Source organism: Planococcus citri, chromosome 2, assembly GCF_950023065.1.
Source record: "Planococcus citri chromosome 2, ihPlaCitr1.1, whole genome shotgun sequence".
Classification (NCBI taxonomy): domain Eukaryota; kingdom Metazoa; phylum Arthropoda; class Insecta; order Hemiptera; family Pseudococcidae; genus Planococcus; species Planococcus citri.
In genome coordinates this window covers 57,680,809-57,707,103 of record NC_088678.1, presented here as the reverse complement: position 1 = coordinate 57,707,103, position 26,295 = coordinate 57,680,809, and the positions used below count along the sequence as shown (strand labels likewise).

At 32.5% G+C, this 26,295-nt stretch overlaps 2 protein-coding genes and 1 long non-coding RNA gene across 3 annotated transcripts; 1 reads left to right on the top strand and 2 right to left on the bottom strand.

Annotated features, from left to right (window-relative positions):
- Nucleotides 1-1,074: 1,074 nt before the first annotated feature.
- Nucleotides 1,075-2,696, bottom strand: LOC135836634 (uncharacterized). Its single transcript, XM_065351589.1, has 4 exons — nucleotides 2,420-2,696; nucleotides 1,945-2,044; nucleotides 1,598-1,840; nucleotides 1,075-1,491 (listed from the first exon to the last, which is right to left on the bottom strand). Exons 2-4 carry the CDS (start codon nucleotides 2,018-2,020, stop codon nucleotides 1,169-1,171), a joined length of 642 nt encoding a protein of 213 aa, XP_065207661.1. The 5' UTR covers nucleotides 2,021-2,044; nucleotides 2,420-2,696; the 3' UTR covers nucleotides 1,075-1,168.
- Nucleotides 2,697-2,736: 40 nt separating this feature from the next.
- LOC135836633 (uncharacterized) lies at nucleotides 2,737-5,042 on the top strand. Its single transcript, XM_065351588.1, has 5 exons — nucleotides 2,737-3,425; nucleotides 3,874-4,021; nucleotides 4,112-4,306; nucleotides 4,457-4,552; nucleotides 4,660-5,042. Exons 1-5 carry the CDS (start codon nucleotides 3,414-3,416, stop codon nucleotides 4,953-4,955), a joined length of 747 nt encoding a protein of 248 aa, XP_065207660.1. The 5' UTR covers nucleotides 2,737-3,413; the 3' UTR covers nucleotides 4,956-5,042.
- Nucleotides 5,043-6,962: 1,920 nt separating this feature from the next.
- On the bottom strand, nucleotides 6,963-25,350 carry LOC135836635 (uncharacterized). Its single transcript, XR_010557069.1, has 3 exons — nucleotides 25,182-25,350; nucleotides 7,890-8,125; nucleotides 6,963-7,457 (listed from the first exon to the last, which is right to left on the bottom strand). It is a non-coding gene; the product is annotated as an uncharacterized LOC135836635 (long non-coding RNA).
- Nucleotides 25,351-26,295: the final 945 nt, after the last annotated feature.

Here is a 26,295-nt window from a genome sequence, read left to right as displayed (position 1 = left end):
AAAGGTCAATAATCTGCTGGAAGGTTGCAGAAAATGCAGAATTGCTCAAAATGGCTGAAAATCATTTTCAATTGATTCGGCGGGACAAGATTACCTATAAGTAGCACATTCCAAATTCTGGTTTTCTAGATAAATTAAATTTTCAGAATTTTGTAAAATTTTGATTTTTTCTCATTTTGGGACCAAATTTGAGTTTAAAAAAATTGAATTCATCTAAAAATGAGAAACAAAATGCACTTCAGTTTTTGAAATTTTCAGAATTTCGGATGGTGTCAAATTTTGTATGGCATGTTAATTTGTTCATTCGATGATTTGATCTAGCTTTGTCTAGTTCAATAATTCAAAAAATTGTCTGCCAGGTAGAATACCCCCCCCCCCCTTCGTTAAAACGGAACGGAACGGAACAGAACAGAACAGAACAGAACAAACGGAACGGAACAGAACAGAACAGAACAGAACAAATGGAACGGAACAGAACAGAACAGAACAGAACGGAACAAAAAAAAATGATGAGCAAAACGGAACAGAACAGTAAAAATGCAAAGTGATTTGTTCTTGAACGGAACGGAACAAAACGATCGTTTCGGTCACCAGCCCTGGTAGAGACAGATGAGAAAAATGAGAAATTGAGAACTATAGTTTCGGAATTTGAAATGAAACTTTAGTTAGAGTGTTAGAGAAGTTGAATTATGTTATTAACTTATTATTTTGAGTTTTTATTGGATTGAAAAATGAAAATTCAAAATCGTATCAAATTCGAATACGCTGAAAATTAAAACTTAAAAGGTTAATTTTATTATATCATGAATCGATTACCTATTGATTTATGATTATGAATGAGTTTGGGTTGTACGTACATATTTAAATATTATGTATATAACTCCTAATATCCTAATACCATACTCCAGACTCCTACAGTAGATGATACCGTATGGAGAACAGAACCCTTTAAAGAAAATGGGTAAAGTAATACCGTATGGAAAAAACTTGAATGGTCCTACTCCTACTCCAAGTTCGTACCATAACCATACCCCATACCTACTGAATTTATTATTCATCAATAACTTTACGAGAAACAAATGAATTTAAATTGTATTTCAAAATAATGATAAATATACGTCAACTTAATATAATGAAAGTTAAAAATCAAATAACGCTTTAAATGGCACTAGGCTAATTTGGCACTCTGAATATCATCTCCTTCACTGGCAACAATTGCATCGTAATCTTCTCCCACTGTAGCATTATCAATTACGGGTTTTGGTGGTCCTAATCCTCCTCCTTCTTCCGGTTTTAATAAAGCTATGCCGCTTGTTCCAACTCTGATGCAATCAAAACTATAGGAGAACAAAGTGTTTTCCCTGAACTTTCCGTCAATACTCAGGCACATGTGTAGATTTCTGCTCACGACGTACACGTTGCTGAAAACTACACACATTTTTACCAGCGTAATATAGGGGATGGATGCGCACAATGGACGAGGATTTTTTCCTAAAATAAAAAAAAATGTGAATCACAAAATTAGGAAAATTATTCAAAGTTTGGAATAAGAAAACTTCGAACAGCGTACAGCGTACGTATGACGAACACAACACACCTGACATTCTTCTTTGGTAAAATGTAACATCGTTCAATATGAATCGCATGTGAAATTCGAAATCTTCTGGAAAATAAGTTACATTTACGCAAGCTCGATTTTGAACATTTATGTTGAAATTAGACAAAATTGCTCCAGAACAACAACCACATTCTCCCTCAAAACAACGGCAAGGATACCTGTTCACTCGATTCGGCGCTTTTGGAGTTGTTGTCGAAATTGGTCCAGAAATCGTCGTATTTTCTGTTTTAAAAGATAAATACCCCCATTTAGATAAATCATAGGCTAAAGACTCTTTGTTTACGATAACTCTATACAAGAAGATAGATAGGTATTATTCTACTCACGCGAAGATAGAAGTGGTATCAGAAGAAAGAATATAAAGAGTATCCAAATGCCGTTAGTGGCATTCAAACTACCCATCTTGAAGTATGCTGATGAGAATGCCTATTAACAGGCACATACCTATATCAATATTTAGCACAAGATTTAACTCATACCATACCTAGGTACTTAGTTAAATATCAATTATGTGGTGAAATGAATTAAGATACCTACTATACATAGCCTATTAGGTTTATTTACACTTTGAGGAAACGTTTTTCTATACACACAGACCTACACTTACGCTATACCCGAATAAACCTCATTCGGATCATCGGATGACATACATTTTGTGCATAGCCTGCTTCATAAAACTAATGAAGTAAAACGATCATAATCGAATATTTAAATTTAACCTACGAAAGACGAGCTTTCGTGTTTATGAACTAAAACGAAAAATCATTGATTAATCATAATTACGTATATCGTATCAATTACCTGATGTGTGAATGAACCTAAAGTGTAATTTCACACAAAACAAAACATCTCGTATGTACTTCCGCGATAATTAAAACTGCGTTCGCATAATGACATAGTTAAAACGTCACACATTCAAAAGTAGAATTGGTTTCCCAGACATTGACCCTGTATTGGCGGGACGACTGACTAGTTTTATATTCTAGGTTTGCTTAACCGGTAATTTTGGTCTGGTTTGGTATCCTCGCAAAGGATTCATACGCACGTGGAAATGCAACGAGCGAAATAATGCTAAATGAATTTTTCAATTCCTTAAAATTTAAAGTACCTAAGCATACTCGAATACTTTGAAAAGGTGTACATTAAAATTTAAAAATGCGAATGTTTTGGAAAATAACCTCAAGAAGTCAAGAACGAGTTTACTCGGGTCAACAAGTGAAGACATATGGCATAATAATAAAATACTTATGTTTTCGTAAGGTATATTTCCGTAATATTTTTCAACAATAAAATATTTCCAAATAAATAACATTCTTTGAGTAAATTACCCGTAATATTTTCATTATTTTATTTAAAACAGTCTTAGTGTTGATTTCTTGGCAGTAAAATGATCATAAAGATGAAGTGTGCAGCATAGATGTAGAAAACATGCATCGCTTTCTTTGTCTAAGGTATCGTTTTCACAAATGGGCATTGTCAATAAGATTTCTGTTGCCTACGTACCCACTGATACTTTATTATGCATATTATAATACTCTAATGCGTTTAGATAGAAAATCAGTAGGAATGCAAAAACAGAAGACAGATTAAAGAAAGCTTAATTCGTCGATATTCATTTCATAGTAGGTAGTTTACTATTGTTTATTCAATAGAATTAGGTAGTAATTATACAAGCGTCGTATTGGGTGTTTGAATCTTATCATGATTTTTAATTCCGATAAAACTGATGATTTATTTATTAATAATAGTTATAAGTGTTAAAAGTTTTATGAAGTTGACGACTGAACTGGAGTAAATGTATGATTGGGTAAGTTTTACACGTTTTGTAATGCATTTTTTATATATTTGTAGGTATTGTTGAATTAAGTCGATCTATTCCAAGATTATTTTTGTATTGATTAAACTTCTTTGGCACATTTCTATGCCCACGAGGCTAAAAAATTATTTGCAAATAGATGTAGACATGATTCGAAATCTCAGTTTTAAACACCGAATTAGGCACGTCATTTCTTAGTTTAAAAATCATCAAGAATTTATTACAAAATCCAACATGTGGACTATTTTTTAATAATTTTTGAAAATTTAAAAGTACTCCCCCTAAGAAGGGCTTTTGAGCTTGTGGACCATTTCTTCATAAAACAAAATTTGAATATAACATGATTAGAACACTAGTATGTATGAAATATGTATAAATGTTGAATGTAGATGTACTTACCTATCTACTTTATTTTTTTCTCTCATTGATCTGTATCTAGAATTTAGATAATAAATCCAAGATGGCAATAAACACGCTGAAATGTGTATTATTTTTATTACCTTTGATGAAAGCAGATGAAATGGCAGAATATAATATTGTGGATTTCAATCAATTGCCTACTATTCATTTGGAACAATTTTATTCCGGTAAAATGCCATGCTCATACCTACATTTTCTTTCATTGTTTCAATCGAAATTTCACATGTTCTTCAAAACTTTTGTTGATGCATTTTCAGATGTTTTTTCTGAGATGAACATTTTCTACGAACCCAATACAAATAGCGCTGTGCCATTAATAAGTAAATCGGCTGGTAACATTGAGAAGAATTTCTTTCGAAGAATTTATGGAAATTTACCATGCGTATGCACGTGGGGAGGATGCGATTGCTGCGTCGATATTAAAATCAGAATTCTAAACGTGCTACAAAACGGTGAATATTTCATGTTTTCTATCAACAGGTTAATAGGTATCGCCTAAGATTTAAATGCCTGGTGCTCCTCTTTGGTTCTTAAGTTGATAATGTTGCGAGTACGGTGTTTTGAAGGCTCACGCTAACGTTCGATTTCTACTTTTTGAACAGGTTGTGTGAAATTGCGAGCACTAAGCAATGATAATACAGGTATACAAACAGAATTGCAGCTAAATCAGCAGTCAATTATCCGAAGAAGGATATCATGTAAGCAATAACATTGTATTTCCCGTGCTTTTATTTATTTCACTGTGTGTGCTTTTGTAAATTTATGCAAATGTAAATATGAATTTTGATCTATTCTTACCTCGCAGTTGATCAAACACCGCCGCTTTGCATACCCTTCCCGCCTTTTCCTGCTATATCGATATGTATTAGGTTGACCGACATTATGAGAGACGGAGGGAACATTAAAGCATGTGTCCATTTCGATTTACGAATTACTGGTACATTGGCTCCGCTTTGGACTTTACAGTTTACTTGCGTTCGTTTCGGTTTTAGCGGAATTTCTTGGTTTCAACCTGAAACGCCAACTCCACCTCAATCATTGCCTCAGCCAAATGGGTTTTTGTTAACTCCCCCTGTTTTTAATTATTTAGTTTTTTTTTAACGTGTAAAAAAATATAAACGATGTTCCTATAATTGTATATAAATTAAATTTTATTTGCTTTTCAATAAATTCTGCTAGTGGAGTTTTCACGTTATTGAAATTCTTCCATAAAGTATCTGCTTACGAATCGAGTCATATTCTTATTTTTCTCTTGGTTTGTATCAATGTAATGCATATTCTAAAAATTGAGATAAACAAGAAGAAAAATCTTGTCAATCGCAACACGTTTTTTCAGGTCTAATTTCCAATTCCACGTTTCCATTTTCATCAACAAAGTATATTCATTATTTAAGTACGCAATGTCATATTAATAATATTGTTTTTGATAATAAATGTTCTGACCAATCAGAAAGCAAGAGATATATGATCCTCGAAAGCACTGAAAAACAACGTTAAACGCGTTAATTTTTCATTTCTTTATAGTGTTTTATGCATCGGATGCAAATTTCATAATTCAAATGTTTGAATTTTGTACGTCATGACCTCTTCAATTTTGCATGTCATTATTTTGAATTTATGAAGTGTAAACAGTGACTTATGGCGTTATTCATACAGATTTATCTTTCAGTCGATGATCAAATAACATTTGCATGTCGGAATTTCTGTATAATACGAATCATGTAAATAAACACTTCGGTTCTAAAGCATGCAAAATAAATAGAGTCATATTTTTATCATTCTTTAATTTTGTTTTCAACAGTTTCTGACCCACCACCACTTTGTGTTCCCGTACCGAGCTTTCCGTTCGTATCTGGATGTATTCATTTTAATCGTATAGTAACACAAAATGGAAACCTAAAAGGATGCATTAATTTGGAATTTCATGTATCTGGAACCGAAATAGTTTTATGGGAAACTCAATTCTCATGTTTCAAAATCGGAATGAATGGTATCACATTCAACAGGCCGAATAAAAAGAAAGAAAAACCTGGCAAACAATGTGCCAATGAGAAACCACCTAAACATAAATGACGTAATGAATCTAACCATGCAATAAAGGTACTATCAGAAATTAAAATTAATTCTGTTTTATTGATTTACCTAGTACTTCGTATGTATCTCTCCAATTAGAACGAAATCAAGCTGAATCGAAAGAGCATGGTCTTGTAACCTGTGTAACCGAGCAATATTTTAGGTGTCAAAGTAAATTTTAAATTTTTAACGAATTTTTAAAAATTAGGTAAGAAAATAAAAAAATTATGCTAGAGGTTTTTAATAATGAGGTTAGCAATTATCAATTTGGAAATTTACATTATATTTTAAGAAGAGATAAGTACATTCGAATATTCAATGACATATTTTCGTACTGTTTTTAAAATTTCTCAATTACCAATACTATTTATACACCTGCAAGATAACTAGGTAAATTGAAATACTCTGAGCGTGATAATTATACCCTGCCATCGTGTACAATTTTAAAGAAATATCTTCAAAAAAAAAAAAAAAAAAGACGTCTCGGTTTATTAAATATCTTATTGTCAGAACATAGTAACCGTATAATTACAAAAATTGCAGTTCCTGTTAAAATACTTAGATTCTCTGCAATCACATCAGAAAAAATAATACCTTGCTATTTAGACAATTCAGTATGATTTTTTGAAAACCAATTTCGCTTACGTGACCAGTCTGTTTTATTCGTAAAAAAAAAATTGTGTACAATTGTTTCAACTTATAATACCCCACCTTATGACGACGACGTACGCAGTACACACCATTGAACTGGATAGGTATTATTATTTCGCGGAAGGCGTACTGCTTATATTGTGTATCCTTTTTAGGTCTTTTAATGATACGTGATTATTGTAGCGTACGTCGAGCATAGAGAATATTTTGCATTGCTCGGTTGCAAGTAAATATAAAAAAATATTAACAGCGTGTCTTAGTTAAAAAGTACCGTAATATGCGAATTCGTACGCATTTTATGCAACCTTCTACGAATTTAAATTTGCACTATTATTTACAATAATAACGTTTTTATGCGCTGAAAAAAATTCATCATTATGCAAAGAAAGTTATAAGATGTTTATTTCCTATACATTAAGCATAAGTACAAAGCCGGTAAAAACCGCATTTACACCTAGAAGTACAAAAAATAACCTAATGAGATCACACAAATTGTACCTATATTACTAATTATTTTTTCACTTTTTTTCCCTTCATTACAGGTCTTTATTCTCAACTTTTTTGCAAGCGGTACTTTGATATTATTGTTTTTACATCATACATCTAGATCTTCTTAATGTATCGGTAGTAAAAAAAAATTTCCTTTTTTTGCTGTAGGTTCAAATCCAACAGGATATACATTTAGTTCCCTTTACGAAGCATTTACCTACATCTATACCTCCTCATACGATGAAAAATTTCAGTAACTTGATGTTCATCGTTGCGATATTGTACGTCATTTTAGCACATATTTTCCATTAATCTCTGCATCTTCTTGAGTCCACGTGAATAAAATCCATCTTTTTCTTTCACCTTCGTGTCAAATAATCCGTAAATCATCTGTACGAAAAAAAAAGAAAAAACAATATAAAATAACAAATATGTACTTCATCGAATAGTGATTTTCAATAATAAATCAATAGGTATATTGAAATAAGTATGTACCTAGGTACTAATTATGAAACAGATAATGAGCTGCAATTTTGACCTAATTTCCTTTAGAAGTAATCCTAGGTAAATTTCAAGGAAAACAGTCATACTTGAAGTGCAATGAGTTTAAAAATTACCATATAAAAATAATTTCAAGATACTGTTTTTAAAAACACTATTTATGTATCATTATGGTTATTTAACCAACCGTAATAAATCTATTATTGGAAAATAATTTTTCGCCGTTTTATCACACACTATACAGAACATCGAGCAGTTATCTATGATTTAGTAAATTTACGAAGCATGTATACCTAACCTATCTATCGGTACGTGATTTACCTTGCGTTTGGCTGGTTGTTTCTGCAAATGTGAACATGGCCGTGGCTGGTCCTGCCATCTCACCGGACCAGTCTGAGTATTCTAGACTTCCTTGGATAACTGATAGAATGATTACTATTAATTCAACAGTCATAACTAGAATCAGTATACATTCGAAGGCCATCAGTTCAACTACCAGTATTCTGATTCTAATTGTCACACGGTCCGCATCTAGAAATTTCCAATCTTAACGGAATCTGTACAAAAACAAAAATTAATTTCGTTAGTACTTACGAGTATCGTCAACTCAGCCAGTGCTTATTGCGCAACAAATAGAGGTACCTACAACTAGATAAACTTACACTAGGTGTCTAGTGTCTTGTGTCTACGTATGTATGTTTAAAAATGACACTTATGAATTACATTACATTACATGTGTTATTCCAATGTTAGTTTAATTATATCCAAATGACTCCGTAATTAATCTTCGTTATAGTGAAACGAATCGTCCCGGTGGATAATTGTTTATTTGTCTAAGGATGGTCTGGCTGATTACACGATTGCATGAAAACCCCAAGTACCTAAGGGATATCTTGACGATGATGAGATGAAATCATCGGATCGGATCATCCCATTTTAATATTGGTATATCGAAATGTTTTATGGAATAAAACTAGCAACGAAATTTGTTAGTTTGGTTACAATTTTGTGAACTTGGTTCAAGGCAGAAAGTAAGTAGCCTACCCAATTATTAAAGAAATTGCGGAAAGCGGAATAAATGACATAAATACGAATAGAAGACTCGAGTATCATAATTTTTCGAAAAATTTTCCTTTCGTTATACTTATTACGGGTAATCATCATCATCATACACTCGCGTACATTTGAAAATAATGAACATTATTTTACCAAATTCAAAAAAGAATCAAGTACCTAAGTACATACTACATAAATAGGTATTTTTACTGCGATGCATAGTCTCACGTCGTTGTTATACAACGTCATAACCTATACTTGAAGTTGAATACCTATTGCAGACAAAACTAGGTCACGATTTGGAAGCTCGCATTACAAAATACTTTGGATTACCGAGTATTTTTTATTTTAAAACATTAAATATGGTACCTACGTAGAAGAGGTAAGTACCAGAAAACTGGTTTGTTGCACTTAATTGTATATGAATCAAACGAAAATCCAAGTATAGGAAGGCAGGTAGCTGAGTAAAATAATGTGTAGACAGACATAAATACATTGATCTGATTCTAAAATAAAACCACGATGACTCATAAATTTCACCAGGTCAGTTTAAGCATTATTGAAAATTTCCACACGCTATGAAATCCAAAAAATAAGACAGAGTAGAAATTAAACAGATAGGGCTTATTCATAACTTAATTACTTGTGTCCATGAAGTAATTATATAAGTATTCCCCAAATGAATTGATGGTCAGATCTCAGATCATAATATGGGTGAGTAATACAGGTTCTAATCTAATTCTTTTGGAGGCAAATCTAAGGTAGCAATTTAATCATTTTGTTTTCGTGATTAAACAGCAAGCGTTTTTTTTTTTTTTTTTTTTTTTGAGAAGAAAAATAACTTTTTTTGGAAAAATGTACCTATTAAAAAAATGAGCTACTTAAAAGTTGATTAGAATTTACATCCGATGAATGCGAGGTAAATTACAACAAAGAAACGATATTAAGGTACAATTAAAAAAATATTTTCATCACAAGTATCCACCTATAGTTATCGACTTGGCTACAATTCGAGAACGTGTATCTCAAGTACAGGGTTATTGATGAACTTTAAATCGTCGACTTCCTTCTTTGTAAGGTAATGTGAAAAACAAAAAGAAATTTAAATAGCGTCAATGAAGGTACATCTATTATTGTATAAACACTCGATCTTCAGCCATGAGAGAATTCATTTTTCGTCAAGACAACGTAAGTTTAGTCAATACGGTAACCACTGGTATCTACACAAGTACCTAGTACCTGCGTAAGTACCTATATAAACTTTTTATCTATTCATATACCTACCTATGTAGTACCTATACGTATGTAGTTAATGTTTGACGGTGAATTATAATCAATGTGTTAATGAGTATGCGAGACAATAACGTGCTGTTTCGGAAACAGGACCATGAATATGTGCACAGCATATTATTCAAGATGAGATATGTACCTACCTTCCTATAACGAATTCGTTTTCTGGTTCATTAAGAGTGTAAATATTGTAGGGTATGTACTCGCAAAGATATTCATTTGTGGGAAATACCTATACTTATTATAACAATGCCTAAAATTGAAAAACAGCAAAATGAAATTCTGTATCTCGAGTGTGATTTTTTAGAACACCAAACATGGGTCATTTGGAAAAACATCAACGAGGGTAGGAGGCCAAATTAACATACTCCAATCAAATTTAGTGATAAAACTTTGATTTTGAGATTGTAGATTCTTCATCAAATTTGAGCAACGTTTAGAAAATGTAAAAAAAATCATTTTTTGGAATTCTCCCTGTAAAATGAATCCTTCAATTCTGATTGGTTAATTCCTAATCGCGAACAATAATTATTTTTCTACTCAAATTTCATGAAAATAGAGCTCTATTTTGGAAAATTTTGCATAAAAGGTGAAAAATTTTCATCAAAACTATTCTTCCTTCGAAAAAATATCAGTTAAATCAAACGCGAATAATAAAAAAATTCCAAATCGTGCAAGAACTTGACTGGATCATTTTCTGAGTTGTAATTGGTTGATAAAGTTTTAAGATTGGCCAATCAGAATGAAGATTTAAAAAATGAAAATCAGAAGTAAAATGAATATTAAACTTTTCCAGCTTGAAGCTATAAATTTAAGCTAAAATAAGTGTTCGAATAAAATTTGAATTTTGAAGAATTTAGAAAATTCAACATTCGGTTGGAAAAATTGATATTAATAGCGTTTTTTTTTTTGAAAATTCAACTCGATAAGTAGCTTTCGACATTCGAGTATTATTGGATGTAATCCTGGCGTTTAATAATAGTTGGAATTTGGAGAAAAAAATTCACATTTCAACCAATCAACGTGATTTACCTACTGGGAAATCGTTTTAGGTACCTAATTCGTTTTAAATTTCAAACGTAAAACGCAGCCTTATAAACCGTGATTCATACTGCTTTGCCTGCAGGTACTTGGGTAGGTCTGATCATCGTGTTGCGGTTCTCGATGCTGATTTGCTGAACTGGTTTTTGGCTAATTCTTAATTGGAATATCGTAATTCGTAATGAAATTATAACACGCTCCAAACGTATTTCAGAATATACATATCATACAAATAAAGCAATTTTTTACGTCAACAACACGTGTTCAAATTAATTACCTACATCAAGATGGGTAATTCGTTTATAATTTTGAAAGATTCACGATCTACGTGACCTTCTTTTCGACACAAATTGAGAATAAAATCGCCTATACATCGTCGTTCGTCTCGCAGTCGTAACTGCAGAAATATTTAATAACGCAATAAGATCCAACAATGTATTAAGTTCTTCATCGCCTCTCCCTTCCCTCACTCCGAACAATTCCGCGTGATTTTCAATAAACTCCAAGTAAAGCTATTCGAATACTCAAGTTTCAATATCGCACATGTAGATAATTAAGTAGCCATTTCACTCGAAGGAAACTCCGCAAAAATAATGTCAAGGTTGACGGTGGTTGTGCATTCGTAACCTACAACCTACTAATAAACCGCAGACTCGATTACTATTGCATAAAGTGGTTAGTTTTTTATTAGAAGATGGAATATCTTTGAGAATTAACCATAAAAGTAAGAGTCGATGGACCTCTGTTAGTTTTACACAATTTTGCATGATTCAGAAACAGCAATTTCAATAGGTTGTGTGAGAAGGTGTATTCAAAATGATGCAATTGTTTCACAAATTCGCGAAAAAAATTTGCAATAGATGAAGGGCGAACAAGCTATTGTCTGTTGATGTTCTCACAAACGGATTTACCAACAAAACTTCGTTTTGCTCTTATCTATTTCATGAAAACATATCGACTCGCAAAATTTGTGGTACCTTAATAGGTGCCTATAGTATAGCTGTGATTGATTCAAAAAAATTGCTCATAATTGGTGGAGTAACTGAAGAGGTAACATTTTGGAAATGTCAAATCAAACAAGTAAACTTCATTTTAGGGAAATCCTGAAAGAATTTTCGTTTCAACTTTTCCTCTATTTGAGAAAATTCTGCTCTTGCCTGTCTCGTCCTCTCGTCTGCATGAGCGATCATAAAAAGAAACCTTCATCAAGAACTTTCTTCATAACTTAACACTCTTGACTTGACTCGAATGTACCATTGAAATAAATATTGAATCTGAAGATGATACTAGTTTAGTTTCCATTACAATAAATAGGTATACAAATTTGAATATTTACCCCAAGATTGTTCTTCAGCTTACACATGTTGCTGAGGAGAATTTCATTTCACAAGACATATTAAAACAGTAGGTATCTCAATTATAAAGCCATCAGCATCTCATGTTGTGTTGACGAAATATTTCCAAATAAGTACTTATAAAAATACGCGGATTCTGAAGCTCAAGCCGACCGAAAATAACACCGAGTTCAAACCGATAATCATCCGAGACTGGTTAGTGGTTACTGGTTAGCCGGCGTTGGTGCACCAATGTACCAGTGTTTTGCTCTCAACTACGTCATCATCGCCGTGCTAATGAACAAACTTTACCAACTTGACACCTTACCAGTTAGTTACTCCTTACTCGCATCTACCGATCCAATAATATGTAATAATGACGCATAATCGAATAAAAATTTCTCAGAATCAACAGTTCATCGAGTTGAGTTTTTACAAGCGGGATATACCCCTCTTCAGCGATGGAAAATTCCATTTACGTGACCGCGAGAAGCATAAAAATAACCTTGTGTACGGAAATACGAGTAGAAAAGAAAAACTTTCTCATTTTTCAGCGCTTTGGTCGGAAACGACGTCTGCACAACAAACCGCCGAATTTTAATAAGTAAGTAAGACATGTGTTATATTTAGGTAAACAAGGCAGAATGAAGAGGAGACGTTATTGCGAACACAAACAGACGAGTAGGTATAGAGGTAATAGGTATCAGTAATACGTATAGCAGATGAATTCTGAAACATTGATATCCGTTCGAAGACAAACAATCCGCATTACGTAATATAATATAGATCCTCGCTCATGGATAGGTACCTAGTACCTACATTCGAAATTAATCTATTGGCAGATTGCCAAATTATCCAACAGAATGATTATACTCGAAATAATGAAAAAATATTCCAAAGAAAAGTGTTAAAAAGACGACTGCGACGTGAGAATCAAAATGATAAAATTCTCATACAACTGTGTGAATAAATTATACTTTCGTTGAACGCCATACATCGAGCACGGTGATGTAATATTATGTTGTTTTTCTTTTGCGAAATTTACTTACTTATTCTCACAATGACAATTTGAAAACGCAAATTTAATCATTAATACTGTCAAAAGATCGTATATCAGGCGCGTATATTTCCAACAAAATGAGCTGCTTTAAAGTGGCGGTCACACTCGTAAAAATTTATAAAATATAGGAAATAATTGAAGTAGAATGTATTATTCGTACGTGTGATAATGCGTAATCATGCGAATTTACGCATTACCCACTCTTACGGACTTTAAGATTTATTATGTCGACCTATGTAGAATAAATAATCTTTACGATTCCTATATTTTAATTGACTATGCACGTAGTGTAGAGGTACTTACGGTGGTTGTAGCGTAGAGAGTTGGGGACATACCCATTATATCCAGTTAGGTTAGATGAACTGCGGAAATGCCAGTAATAATGACAAGCTTCAGGGAATGTCCCGTCATAAGCATTAGGTACTTTCGACTATATTTTTCATAACTTGACTTGACGGGTAGGTAGGTATTTTGACCAATTATTAAAAATGATTTTCAAAAATTTAGGTTTAATTAGGCTCAATTTCAAAATTGCTTATTTATTTTGGAAAAAATAACTGATTTGATTTGTCAAAACTCTGTTTTCAAAAAGTAATAACAGGCATTATATGCTCACTCTACGTTTTCATTCTTACATTGTACATCTGGACGAATTGATTATGGCTTCAAGTAGGTATACGTAAATAAAGCAGATGAATCATCATCACTAGGATTTTAGGTACGTTGGCCTATATTATAATGTCTGCTAATTAATATTCTAGGTGCTGGTAAGTCGGAACGTCAATACATAATATTGCGTTTGTAGATAGTAAGTACAGACAAGTTGAAAAAATTTTTCCATCGCATACATAATGCATAATATGTACGATGTGCAAAATTATTTGAAAAAAAAACAATAATTAAGCGGAGCCTAATTTTAGTATAAACGCTTAGAGATGGATTTTCATTGTAATTTTGAACACAAATGTGTGAAGTACTAGCAGATACTTATTCGCGCAAAAATCCTTGGCATTGAATATTACAGTATTTTTTTGTTCCATTACTTACTGCGAGATTGTTTAAAATTGAATTCGTATCACATACACTGAACGCATAAAATTTGATGGAAAGAATTCAATTAGGTACCTACTTATTCAAAAAATAAACTTACAATGAAACGAAAGAAACAAAGAATCATACCTTGCCGTTGAACCGCGCGTTTTTCCGATCAAAGAAGCGAATTTTGTTTTCGCTGGAAATTTTTAAAAATATCAGAAGGTCAATTGAGCCCAATATCTCAAAGTAGGAAAATGTTACAAGTCCAAACAAACGCATTTTTTCACCTCATACTATCAAATGCTCGGAGCAAATCTCTCAACTTTGAGCATAGACAAAAAAACAGCATAGATTACCTATGATTAGAAATTATTTAACATGTTCAAAATTTTTTCAACCAGTCAGAATTCAGTATTCAACAAATTGCGTTTAAACAAGGTTCAAGCCTCAAATGCAATGTTCATATTTTCAGAAAATTATTTATAACACCAATTTAATATATTGAAATGTTGTACCTGTACCTATACAGATAGACGTTCTTAAAAAATTATTCAAGCTGAAAAACTAGCCTCAAATGCAACGTTTATTTTTCGGGAAATTATTCGAAACATTATTTGATGCTGAAATATCATTCACAGATGTTCGAAAAGAATTATTGAAGCTGAAGAACGATGAATAACGAGCAGCTCAGGCGTTTCTAGCACCGTACGCGCATGCACACTTCAAGTTAATTTTAGTCCTAGGACCAGCCTAGGACCGAAAAGTAACTTTTCAGTCCTCGTAAACGCACGGAACAATACTTCTCGCGTTGCCAATAAAAGAGCTGCTTTCGTGCGTCAACGCAGGAGTGGGAATACGCACTTTCATGATATCAGTAATGAAAATGACTTTACATGTTCAAAGTTGTTTCAACCAATCAGAATTCAGTATTCAACAAAGTGCGTTCACACCTCAAATCGCACCTCTGGAGTAATAAGGTGACATTTCAAAAAAAATTGATTTTGATGTTTTTGCATTTTTGGGGCTTGTATGACCCCCCTCGACCAAAAATAACACTTTGAGTTGGGTACATTATCTAGATCATGTAAAAAACCCAAATGGCCTAACTCAAAATCCCAACAACATTGCAAGTTGTTTGGAGTTATAAGGTGACATCTCAAAAAACTCCACCTTTTTTGAGAAAATTTCGTACATACAAAGTGTTAACAAACAGTTTTGATTGTTTTGAATGTTTGTCGCTTAGAAATAGTCACAAGGAGTGCATTTTTTATTGGTTTGTACCAAATGGAAAAAAGTTTATAAGTTGATCACTTTTCAGAAAAATGAATTTGCACGTATAATGAAATTTTAGTTTTTTGAAAAAAACTCAAAAACTAAGCACTCTAGAAAAAAACTAACGACATTACGTCGATTGGAAATTTAATTCTCTACAACTTTGTATACATGAATTTTTTTTTGGACGCTTCCTTTCGCCTCCACATCAACTTTAATGAAAGGTTCTAACTCAAAATGTTTTCCAAACATTGAAATATTTCCTCTTTAAGATTTTATTTTTCAAAGTGTTCTTATGCTAAATGAAGGTAGGATACCAGATCTTTAAAATGAAGTGCTATTCATTCCTCACAATTAATTATAAGTTGATAAAAATAATGAATCAAGTTTTTAAAAAAAGAAAATCACTCTCCTGTAAAATTTCACTTTTTTGAGATGTCACCTTATTACTCCCGAGGTGCGAAATAAATGCAACGTTCATATTTTCAGAAAATTATTTAAAACATCGTTTTACGCTGAAAGGTTGTGCATAGATCTTCTAAAAAAAATGATTCAAGCTGAAAAACTATAAATAGGTAACGAGCAGTTCAGAGATGACATACCTAATGAATTAACTGTTTCAACCAATCACAATTCACTATTCAACAAATTGCGTTCATGCAAGGTTCAAGCCTCAAAAGCGAGGTTCATTTTTCAGGAAATTATTCGAAACATCGTTTTATGCTAAAATATTATTCACAGATGTTCGAAAAAAATGGTTGAAGCTGAAAATTTATAAAAAACGAGCAGCTCAGAAATGATTTTACGTGTTCAAAAGTTATTACATACTTTCAACCAATCAGAATTCAGTATTCAACAAAATGTGCTCAAGCCGCAAATGGCACGTTTATTTTTAGAAAATCATTCGAAATAGGTAATAGGTATCTACCATTTTACACTAAAATGCCGTTCAAAGAAACAAGATATTAAAAAAGTCAAGCGAAAAAAAAAAATTTCTACGAAAAATGTAGCTCATTTTCAAGATAGGTTTTGAAAAAATCAAATCATAAGGAAGAAAATACAGAATTAAAACACTTTATCTTCAAGCTGTCAATGGAAAAGAACTATTTCCGGCAAAACGAATGAATTAGCCTATTTCACCTGTATTTCAGCTCACATCTACTTATGTGTAGCAGTAATTAAAAATTGGTGAATAAAACCACATTATTAATCTTTATTTCTGTTTAGTTTTCAAAACTTTTTTGGTCAACTAAACGTTAAAAAAAACAACAACAAAATTATAAACATTCAATTCGCTCAACATCTAATAAGCAGTTTTGCGATATTTTGCAATTGTAAATATTTTATTCGAATAATAATTATCTTACCCATCTAACGCGAAATCTAGTCTACTCATAACACAAATTTTTGTTAGTAAATTTTTCCAAGGTGTACTATTACAGCACAGCGCTAATATTACCTACCTACAAATCCTTGACACCAGAAAAAAAGGAAATTATCAACCCAAAAAAATCAGTGCATAAGTGAATACAATTGAAGCAAACCATTAGAATAATAACTCGATAAACAATTTTATTTTCTTAAAAGTCGTAATTAATCAAATTTTTAATACCCTTTTTCAAAAAATAGGCACGTACGAATACTTCAAAAACAACAATTTTAAATAGGTAAATATAGCCAATGAGTATTAAAACAACGAATGAAATACTCAATTACCTGGTATACTTCAAGTTCAAAACTCAAACATTACATATAGGTAGGTACCACTTAATTTGCTGATAATACCACAGAAAAGAATTGATGCAATGAAGTAAATAATAAAGTGAGACTACCAAAAAAAAACCGCATTTATCGCCAGTTTTTTGTTTGTTTTTTTTGTTTTGAGTCTATCTTAAGAGATTTTCAGTTGGGTAGAGGAAATCCAGCAAATTGAAAAGTTACAAATATAAAATGGATCAAATGGACAAAAAAACACTAATTATTTCTTTAAAATTCAGTATGTAGGTAAGGTAGCAGATGCCATAAAGTTCATTCATTTTTGCATGAATGAATTAGCACAGTGGCTGCTATACAGTTGACGGTATGTCACATGTATGTTATTATGAATGAAGTCCTACAAACACTCAAATTCAAATAGCAAACTTGATTAAAACAAACACGGCGCAACTACGACCTTTTTACCAAGCACCAGTTAGGTAATTATAATTTATAATTGAAAATTTCGTCTATCGAAGATGAGTCAAAAAAATTTCCACTCGTTCAGCTATTACTATTCATCAGATCAAGATTCAACAATGAGCTTGAAAGAAAAATTTTACGGAGACGGATTGCAAAAGTTAGTACAAATCCGCCACTTTTGCTAGGGGTAGTTTTTTGAATGGTATAATAAGTACAAGATAATTTTTTGAAATTTTATAGCGTAATAGCGTATAAGGTACTTAAGTCACGCGAAATTTGCAACATCTTTTTGGAATCGTGCAATCATTCATGGCAAATGAATTTGGTAACTTGAAACACAAAACCACTTAACCATAACAGTAAGATCAATCACCTTTAAATTTTTGTTCAGAAATATCGAAAAATTAGTTACCTATACTCATCAACTCGCAGTTAAGCCGAACAGCACGATTCGACTGTTTACATATAGGTACTTAATTATCTAATCGATAACTAAGAGGTCGATGAATTTAAATCAGCGGAAGTGTAACCACATTAGTAACTAGTTATTTTCAGGCACAGTCGCACAGTTGCTTGGATAATATTACCTATCTGATTTGGAACAAAAAGGGTATTAGAAAGTTCCTGTTTAAATACAGTAGGTAGTATAGGTACATTACATACGTATCGTATTTCATTGTGGGAAGTTATAAGTAGTGAAAGTGGTATCGGTAATATTCTGACTAACGACCAACATTCGACTTCTTTTGAAAACAATGTAAAAAACAATCTGCATTGAGCGCAGATAAAAAATGTATTTTATTGCATGCTAAATTACGTATACAAGGATTATGTAACAGCAAGACAGTGATATTTTCGCACTTTCGAGAGTTGGTGGCAAGCAAGCGACTTCATAAGCTTTTGAAGCGTAAATAGGCAGAAATTTTCCAAGACCTCCTGTCACATGTTAGTTTTTTTTTCGTGACGAAATGCGACCGGTTATTTTGTCAAGTTCTTGAAATCTATATGTAGGTTGGTTACGAGTTATTTTTAACCAATCAGAAACTTTACTTACTGAACTTTCATAAACGACTCGATCAATCAAAGATAAGTATAGATACAAAATTTGAATTTCTCTTCTTTTTTTCCAATTATTGTTTCAAAATTCTCACCAACACGTGTACTCGTGCAGTTCAATTTTGATGAATCATTTCGTCACTTCAATTAATAGAAGTAGGTAGTGAAGCAGATAACTTTTGGAAAAATTCCATTCTGAATCTAAACTAAGGTCAAGAGTGCAAAAAAACTCAAGTAGATACTCGTACCATAGCTTATTACTCATTCTTAATTTTTAATAAATATGGGTTTCGTAATAATCTATTAATTTTTGTTGAATCAAATATGTATCTAGTATCGCTTTTCTCTTTTCCTCAACAATATGCTTTATAAAAAAAAGAGCCTTCAGAACTTAATTCGCATATCAAAAATTTGCAAAGCAATAATTGAGATTTATTAATCTCGAATTAGGTAGGTATATACATATATGTATATCTCCAATCTCTAATTACTATATTAGATTTACTTCAAGGATGAATTCAATTCGACATACATAATACCAAAATTAAGTGCATTGCAAAGTATTCTTCATGAAGGTATGTCTATGCATAACTATAACATAATTCGCAATTTAAGATACAGGCAATATACTTAGTTTACATCAGAATTACGGAAATTAAGCCATCACTGTCGAGTTATTACCACGTGTTATACGAATGAACCACAAATTACAAACGTGATGCTATAATGCCTCCGTTCATATTATAGTTACGTCGAATACCTATGAAAAAAATTATAGGAAGTTTTTGTTGATTTTCCAAATATATAAAAAAGATTGACACAGTTTATACTATGAGACCATATATCTAATACCTAAAAGTGTTAGATAAATAGAGGAAATCAATTCATTTCCTTTATACGATATAGTTCTTATTAATTTTAATGAGAAAGCAAAAATACATATTATAGCCTACTACGAGTAGGTAGATATTTATAATTAATTGCCAGTGTTTATTTTATAAACTAACGACTACCTAATGACATTATTCAACTCATTAAGTAGGTATAGATTCCTATTCGAAATTTACTCAAGCATTTTTTTTTTAGTGGGTATGGGTACCCAAATAAACATTTCCTGTCAATAAGGAAATGGGTTAATTTTTGTGTCGTTTAGTCAATTTTTACGTATATGCCTACGGTACGCGAATTTATTTTACATAGGTTATAAAAATAGTGCTTCTAAGGTAACGCATAAGTTAATAACTACTCGAGGTTTACATACGTATTATACGAGCTTGAATGTAATGACATCCAACCGTATCATTGTACTTCCAACGTCAAATGAATCATGAATTACATAAATTAAGTCTTCGCATTCCCTCACGTTTATAATTAAAATCGTTTAAATAATACATAGAAGTACTACTATTAACATGTCTATACATGTAAATGCGTGTAAGTATGCAAAATTTTAAAAAGAGCCATCCGAAATGCTTTCAAGTTTTGTAGGTCTTGATACGTAAAACGAAGTAGGTAACGAAAAGATGCAGACAAAATTATCATAATTTTTTTGGCAACAAATAACACGCGATGAGTTCAACTTACGATTAATTTAGGCATTAGTAAATATTGGTTGATTGCCTAAAAGCGGTAGGTAGGTACTTATTGACTTTTAATTGGCAAATTTTGTAAACCACCTATTTCCATTTATTTTACCCCATGTAGGTAATATGTATGTAGCGCGACCTTGATTCAATTTTTTGTGATATACTCGTTTCGCTGATTTTTTTTAAAAGTTTCTAAGGCAGGTAAGTACGCGTAAACGATTTTAAACATTTTAAAAACTAGGTAGGTATTTATTTTCAATTCGCCAATTTCGTAATTTGATTAAGTATCAACTTGCGTGTAGCAGTTACTTTTTATCGTAAACTGTTACCAGTACTTGGTTCGAAATGATTTTTTAATCGATTTCTAAACTTTATTACATTAATCCTGTTTAGGGGCAACTTAATGAAACACGTCAGCCGGTCAGCTCGATTATGTACAAGTATAGGTACGATCTAATGCTTTACTCATTATTATGAGTAAATAGCTAGGATACATTTTCAAAGAAATGTTCTCAATAGAACACTACGTACAGGTATAGATATTAATAACAATGCTACAAGCTTTTCATATGAGACCGGAAATAGCGAATGCATTCATTGTACCATGAGCATAGTCGTTTACCTCAGGTACCTAGCTGGTACTATTCCATTCGACAATAGAAAACGTTGACAACTGTAGAGTGCAGAACTTTGCGAATGCGAAGTGTGGATGTTGGAAATTGGTATTTAAAAGATCAAAAGCAGGGCTTTCAATCTGGCGAACCATGAAATGAAATACCACTATAACAGTGCAATTTTTAGGTGATCAAAAATATGAGCAAATTACACGAATGCAAGCAGTAATGAGCATGTCGTATTTTCCAGAATCTGCGTGATTCTACAATTCTGATTGGCTGAAAATTGCAGAAATGGAATGTAATACCCAATGTTGAATTTTTCTTCACAAAATTTATTTTCGATCAAAATTCGAAATATTGACTTTTCTCCACCAAAAAATTGGCGATCGATTCGATCAAACTATGTACTTATAACAGATTTTGTTTGATAGTTCAATCGTCGTGTCAAAGCTCAGCTCATGTTGTGTGAACAAAATTACATAAAGTTTCTAACTAAGCAAAAACAATTATGCTACAAATTAACAGCACACAGTGGCGTAGCCAGGATTTTCTCAAGGAGGGGGCAAAACCAGATTTTTAGGCATGAAAAATCGAAATGAGGGGTAATTTTTTGGAAATCTATTGTGATGTGTGGTGATTTCATGAGAATGAAGGCAAAAATACTGCTCGAGCGAAGCGAGAGCGAACATTTTTAGAAAAAATGGGTCCAAACAACGAAAAAACGTCAATTTTTACATGTTTTCTTTCAAATTTTCGCTCGCAAGGGGGGGCCATGGCCCCCTTCGCCCCCCCTTGGCCACGCCACTGACAGCACATGGCAAACTTGATGACCTATCCAAAGGCTGTTTTGTTTTTAAACCATGATGATAGTATCGTAATCTTTGGATTGAATAGAATTTCAAAGATTCAGATTTTTAACCAGAATGTGATCGAAATTGGACCAACACAAGATCTACCAAACGTTCCATTTTCTTAGTCGGATAATGCGAGTAGTTTAAAACAAACGTGTAGCAACCAGTCACTTTTTCAAGCATACCTAATCATGATTTTTCAGTTCTTACTGATTCAAAAATGCACAGAACAAATTGTAAAATGAAATATCGTACTTTTTTCCACAAAAAAAAATTCAGCACGCATGTCCAAGCATTACATATTAGCTAACTGGATTTCTGATTGGTGGAAAACAATAACTCATAAAACAACAATAAATACAGGGTGTTCCAGAATAACCTTTCACATTTTGGTAACCACTGATCTGTGTTCAAGTGGAGCTAGGGGAATGGTAAAGGCGGTTCTAGGTAGCCAAAGCATGCCGAATTATGTTTCAATAGTTATTTTTTGCCCTGGAGAAGTAGATGGCTGTACAGTGTGCTTTTACTGTGAAGGCCTTTTTTAAAAATAAAGGTTCCTGTAACTCTTTACTCCTTATTCATCAGTAACGAAGCTCATTTTTATCTAAATGGTGAAGTGAATAATTGGAATGTGCGCTTCTAGTGTACAAAGAATCAGTTGATAATACTTGAGAAACATCTAAACCTCCGCCAAGTTGACTGTTTGGTTGGGCGTGGCTAAATTCGGTATAGTGGGACCATGTGTGTTTAATGAAACAGTAACAGTGAGGGGTAAGGCAAAATGTTAAACGAGTTTCTTGTTCCGAACTAAAAGACAGACGCGACGTAATAGAGTTACTTACTTCCTTCCAACATGTTGGAACTACCAGGGATGTACACATATGTTTAGCGCGTGAGCACTTCAGTCATCAAATAATTTTGTTATGGTCGACGTGTTGAACCAGAAATTTAATGGCCACCTTGATCCCCTGACTTTTCAGCCTGCGATTTTTTTTATGGAGTTATTCCAAGTCAAAAGTGTATCGAGATAAATCTAGGACTCTGAAACAGCTTCTAGGTTCATGAGTCGCAACTGATTGGAAGAGAAGTGTTCAATAATTTGAAAAAATGTTCGGTTGAATGTGTCAAAAATGAAGGAAAATATCTCGATGGAAAAATTTTTAAAACTTCATTTTTAATGAAAACTCAAATATACGGTCTAAAAACGGCATATTTCTACTTCATTTTGGTTGTAAAAGAATTTTTGTAAACATTTTTCTCTCAGAGTAATAAAAAAAACAAATGTGAAAGGTTATTCTGGAACACCCTGTATATGACCACTGTATTCATTTTACGCTGTTTTTTTTAATACACCGAGCAGATGAAATAAAACTGATTGAAAATACAATTTTCTACTTTAATGAGCTTCATTCAAGAAATACGCGAAACGAAAATTTAAGCTATGATGCTATTGTAATCTCGTCATGAGTATCAATCATCAAGATTGAGAATTCTACTGAATGATGAGGTAAATGCAAGATATCGTTACGCAGAATTTTGATTGGCAGAAATCATTATATCTCAAAACAACATAGTACACGTGATAATCAATATTTCGCTAACGCGCTTTTTAAAATGCGAGATGAAAAATCAAGAAAAGACGTCCAAGCACATGCTGTATTAACGTTACCTACATATTTAACTAGATTTCTGATTGGTAGAAAACAATAAATCATGAAACAACATTAAATATATGACCAATGTATTCTATTTACGCTGATTTTTTAAATACACCGAGCAGATGGAATAAAACTGAGTGATTAAAAATGCAATTTTCTACTTTAATTAGCTTTTTCATGAAATATATGAAACGAAAACTTCAAGCTATGATGCTATCGTAATCTCGTCATGAGTATCAATCATCATCAAGATTGAGTTTTCTATTGAATGATGATGAGATAGATGTAGAATATCGTTACGCAGATTTTGATTGGTAGAAATCAATATATCACAAAACAACATAGTACACGTGATAATCAATATTTCGCTAACGCGCTTTTCAAAATGCGAAATGAAAAATCAAGAAAAGACGATCCGAATGTTCATTTTTGAATTAGGTACTTACCATTTTTCCTCAACAGCAATATATTGGTTCTCCATCAACATTAAATGAATATCTTATTGAACAATTTTCAATCGTTGGTAAAAAAATTGAAGCCGAAAGGTGAACGACCCATCAATAAACTGCCCAGCCGATAACAGAAAAGCAAAGAGTTGGCAAAAGCGCAATTTCAAAACACTACGTGAAAATGAATTTGAATTCAACCCCTTCTTCGCTACCTACCGTCTGTCATTACTTACTCGTCATTCTAATTAGCATAATTAGAAATATGTAATATAATAAATAAGAATTTCAGGTACTTTGACGCAAAAGAAAATTGGAGAAACCCAATACGACTTTTAATGCAGAAAATGCAGTTTTTAACGAACTAACTTCGCCGAAATACTTCATTTGATGTAATAATTCAATTAAAAACGTTTCTGGTTTACCTGGTGTCAACTTGCAGGCAGCCGTTTTTATTACCTACGCTTTCTTATCATTGAGTAAAACATACATTGTACCTAGTCGCTTTTATCAGTTACTATGACGGTAGTCATATAAAGAGACAAAGTTATGATATTAATTAGCCATGAATAATTTCTCGGTAGTAGGTAATTCGTGCTTTAAGGAAGGTGTTTCCACTGATGAGTAAGTAATAATGGAAATTAGGTATAGACAAAATGAAGAAGTCATGTTCAACATTAACCTTATCAAGAAGGTGTGACTTTTAAACGACACTCGAAATTGATATTATAAATAGGTAACAAAGAGGTACCTACAGCTAGATTAATTTTTTATTTGAAGGATTCGTTAAGAACACGAAATACAATCTGAGCAATCTAAAGTAAACGTACAGAAAAACTGAAAAATCTCAATAGTACATGAAGAACGCCAAGACCAAGACGGTGAGGGCGAACTTCACACAAGAACAGATGAGAAATCCTCTGAATCTGAATACTGGCAACTTGGAGGTTTTCTCAGTTTTCTGGTTTAAATTACTTACAATTTTTCACACCGGAAAACTCGACATGTTTTGACACGAAAAATGATCTCATCTTTGATCAGTTGATCACAAAATAAACTAAAACTAAGTTATAACTTATGAATATGGCTCAAAAAATGAAAATTAAACACAAAAAATTCAAACTAGGACTCACCTTTTCGTTCAAGAATCCATTTCAGTTAAATTTGAAGAACTTCAGTCATATAACATTAACCATACCATACACATGAGAACTCGTCGCGACACCAGATCAACGCTATAACAAGTGCACCCACCTAAACCTACACAATCGATGTATTAAACGCAACTAACAGTAAAGAGTGTAGAGCAATGGTATTATACGATGTGTTTTTGGAAGACACCACACCGGTGACGCAGGGAATGCCACGCTGCATTACGTCATTCAAATTATCATCTGTATTCTGCGAGTGTGAGGTAAGTCAGGTTTTTGAAAAAAAGCATAGCATCGGGAACTAGTTTGTAACGTCGATCGAATTATATTAGACGGATGTTGCGATTTTGAGGAAATATAGAAATGGAAAATTCACCCGTCACGTACTCGGAATTTTTTACAGCTTTCTGTGTATTGAAAACAAAACAGACGATTGAGACGTTATACGAATTGCTAACACGATTGCCTGATTCATGGTTCAAAATAATAATCTAATCTCGAGATTAAATATTCCGAATTCGAAGGTTAGATTTTTCAGCAGAAAAAATTGTCTGCCAATAATCTTGTGATTTTTTTTACAAAGCACTCCCTCCGTGATTAAATAAAAACATTCGCTTATATTCCGTTCAAAATCAAATCACAGGAATGCTCATTCTAATACATTTTTTTTTTTTTTGAAAATTTTTCGTCCATTTACCTCGTCTGAGAAAATGGGAAATATCAGAAATATCAATGTCATTTGTGTTTACTTATTATCACGATGACGCATCTTCACTGACACACGACTATTAGAAGTTCATTGATTGAACTATTTTTTTACGATTTGTAATTAGAGCGATACTACAATGTTACGAGTAGTTTTGCGCCGTAATACCTATACCGTTTTTTTGTTCATGGATGACTCAGTGCTCGCTATGGGTATTTTAATTTGCATTTCAGTTCCTGAAAGAGTGCAGATAGTACCTAATTGTTAGAATAGAAACGAGTATTTCAACCAAGACTAGAGCTATTTATTCAATAATATCGCGTGGTCTCTTGTTGATTCTTCGGTCATTCGCGTATATACTTACACGAAAAACATTAAAATAAAGATACC

Bases quoted from the DNA above. Each gene is read 5' to 3' on its own strand.
- LOC135836634 (XM_065351589.1), bottom strand. From the start codon at position 2,020: ATGGGTAGTTTGAATGCCACTAACGGCATTTGGATACTCTTTATATTC. The intron at 1,841-1,944 runs GTGAGTAGAATA...CTTTTAAAACAG, and splicing joins GATACCACTTCTATCTTCGC to AAAATACGACGATTTCTGGA. The intron at 1,492-1,597 runs GTGTGTTGTGTT...TTTTTATTTTAG, and splicing joins TTACCAAAGAAGAATGTCAG to GAAAAAATCCTCGTCCATTG.
- LOC135836633 (XM_065351588.1), top strand. The intron at 4,022-4,111 runs GTAAAATGCCAT...ATGCATTTTCAG, and splicing joins TTTGGAACAATTTTATTCCG to ATGTTTTTTCTGAGATGAAC. The intron at 4,553-4,659 runs GTAAGCAATAAC...CTTACCTCGCAG, and splicing joins TATCCGAAGAAGGATATCAT to TTGATCAAACACCGCCGCTT.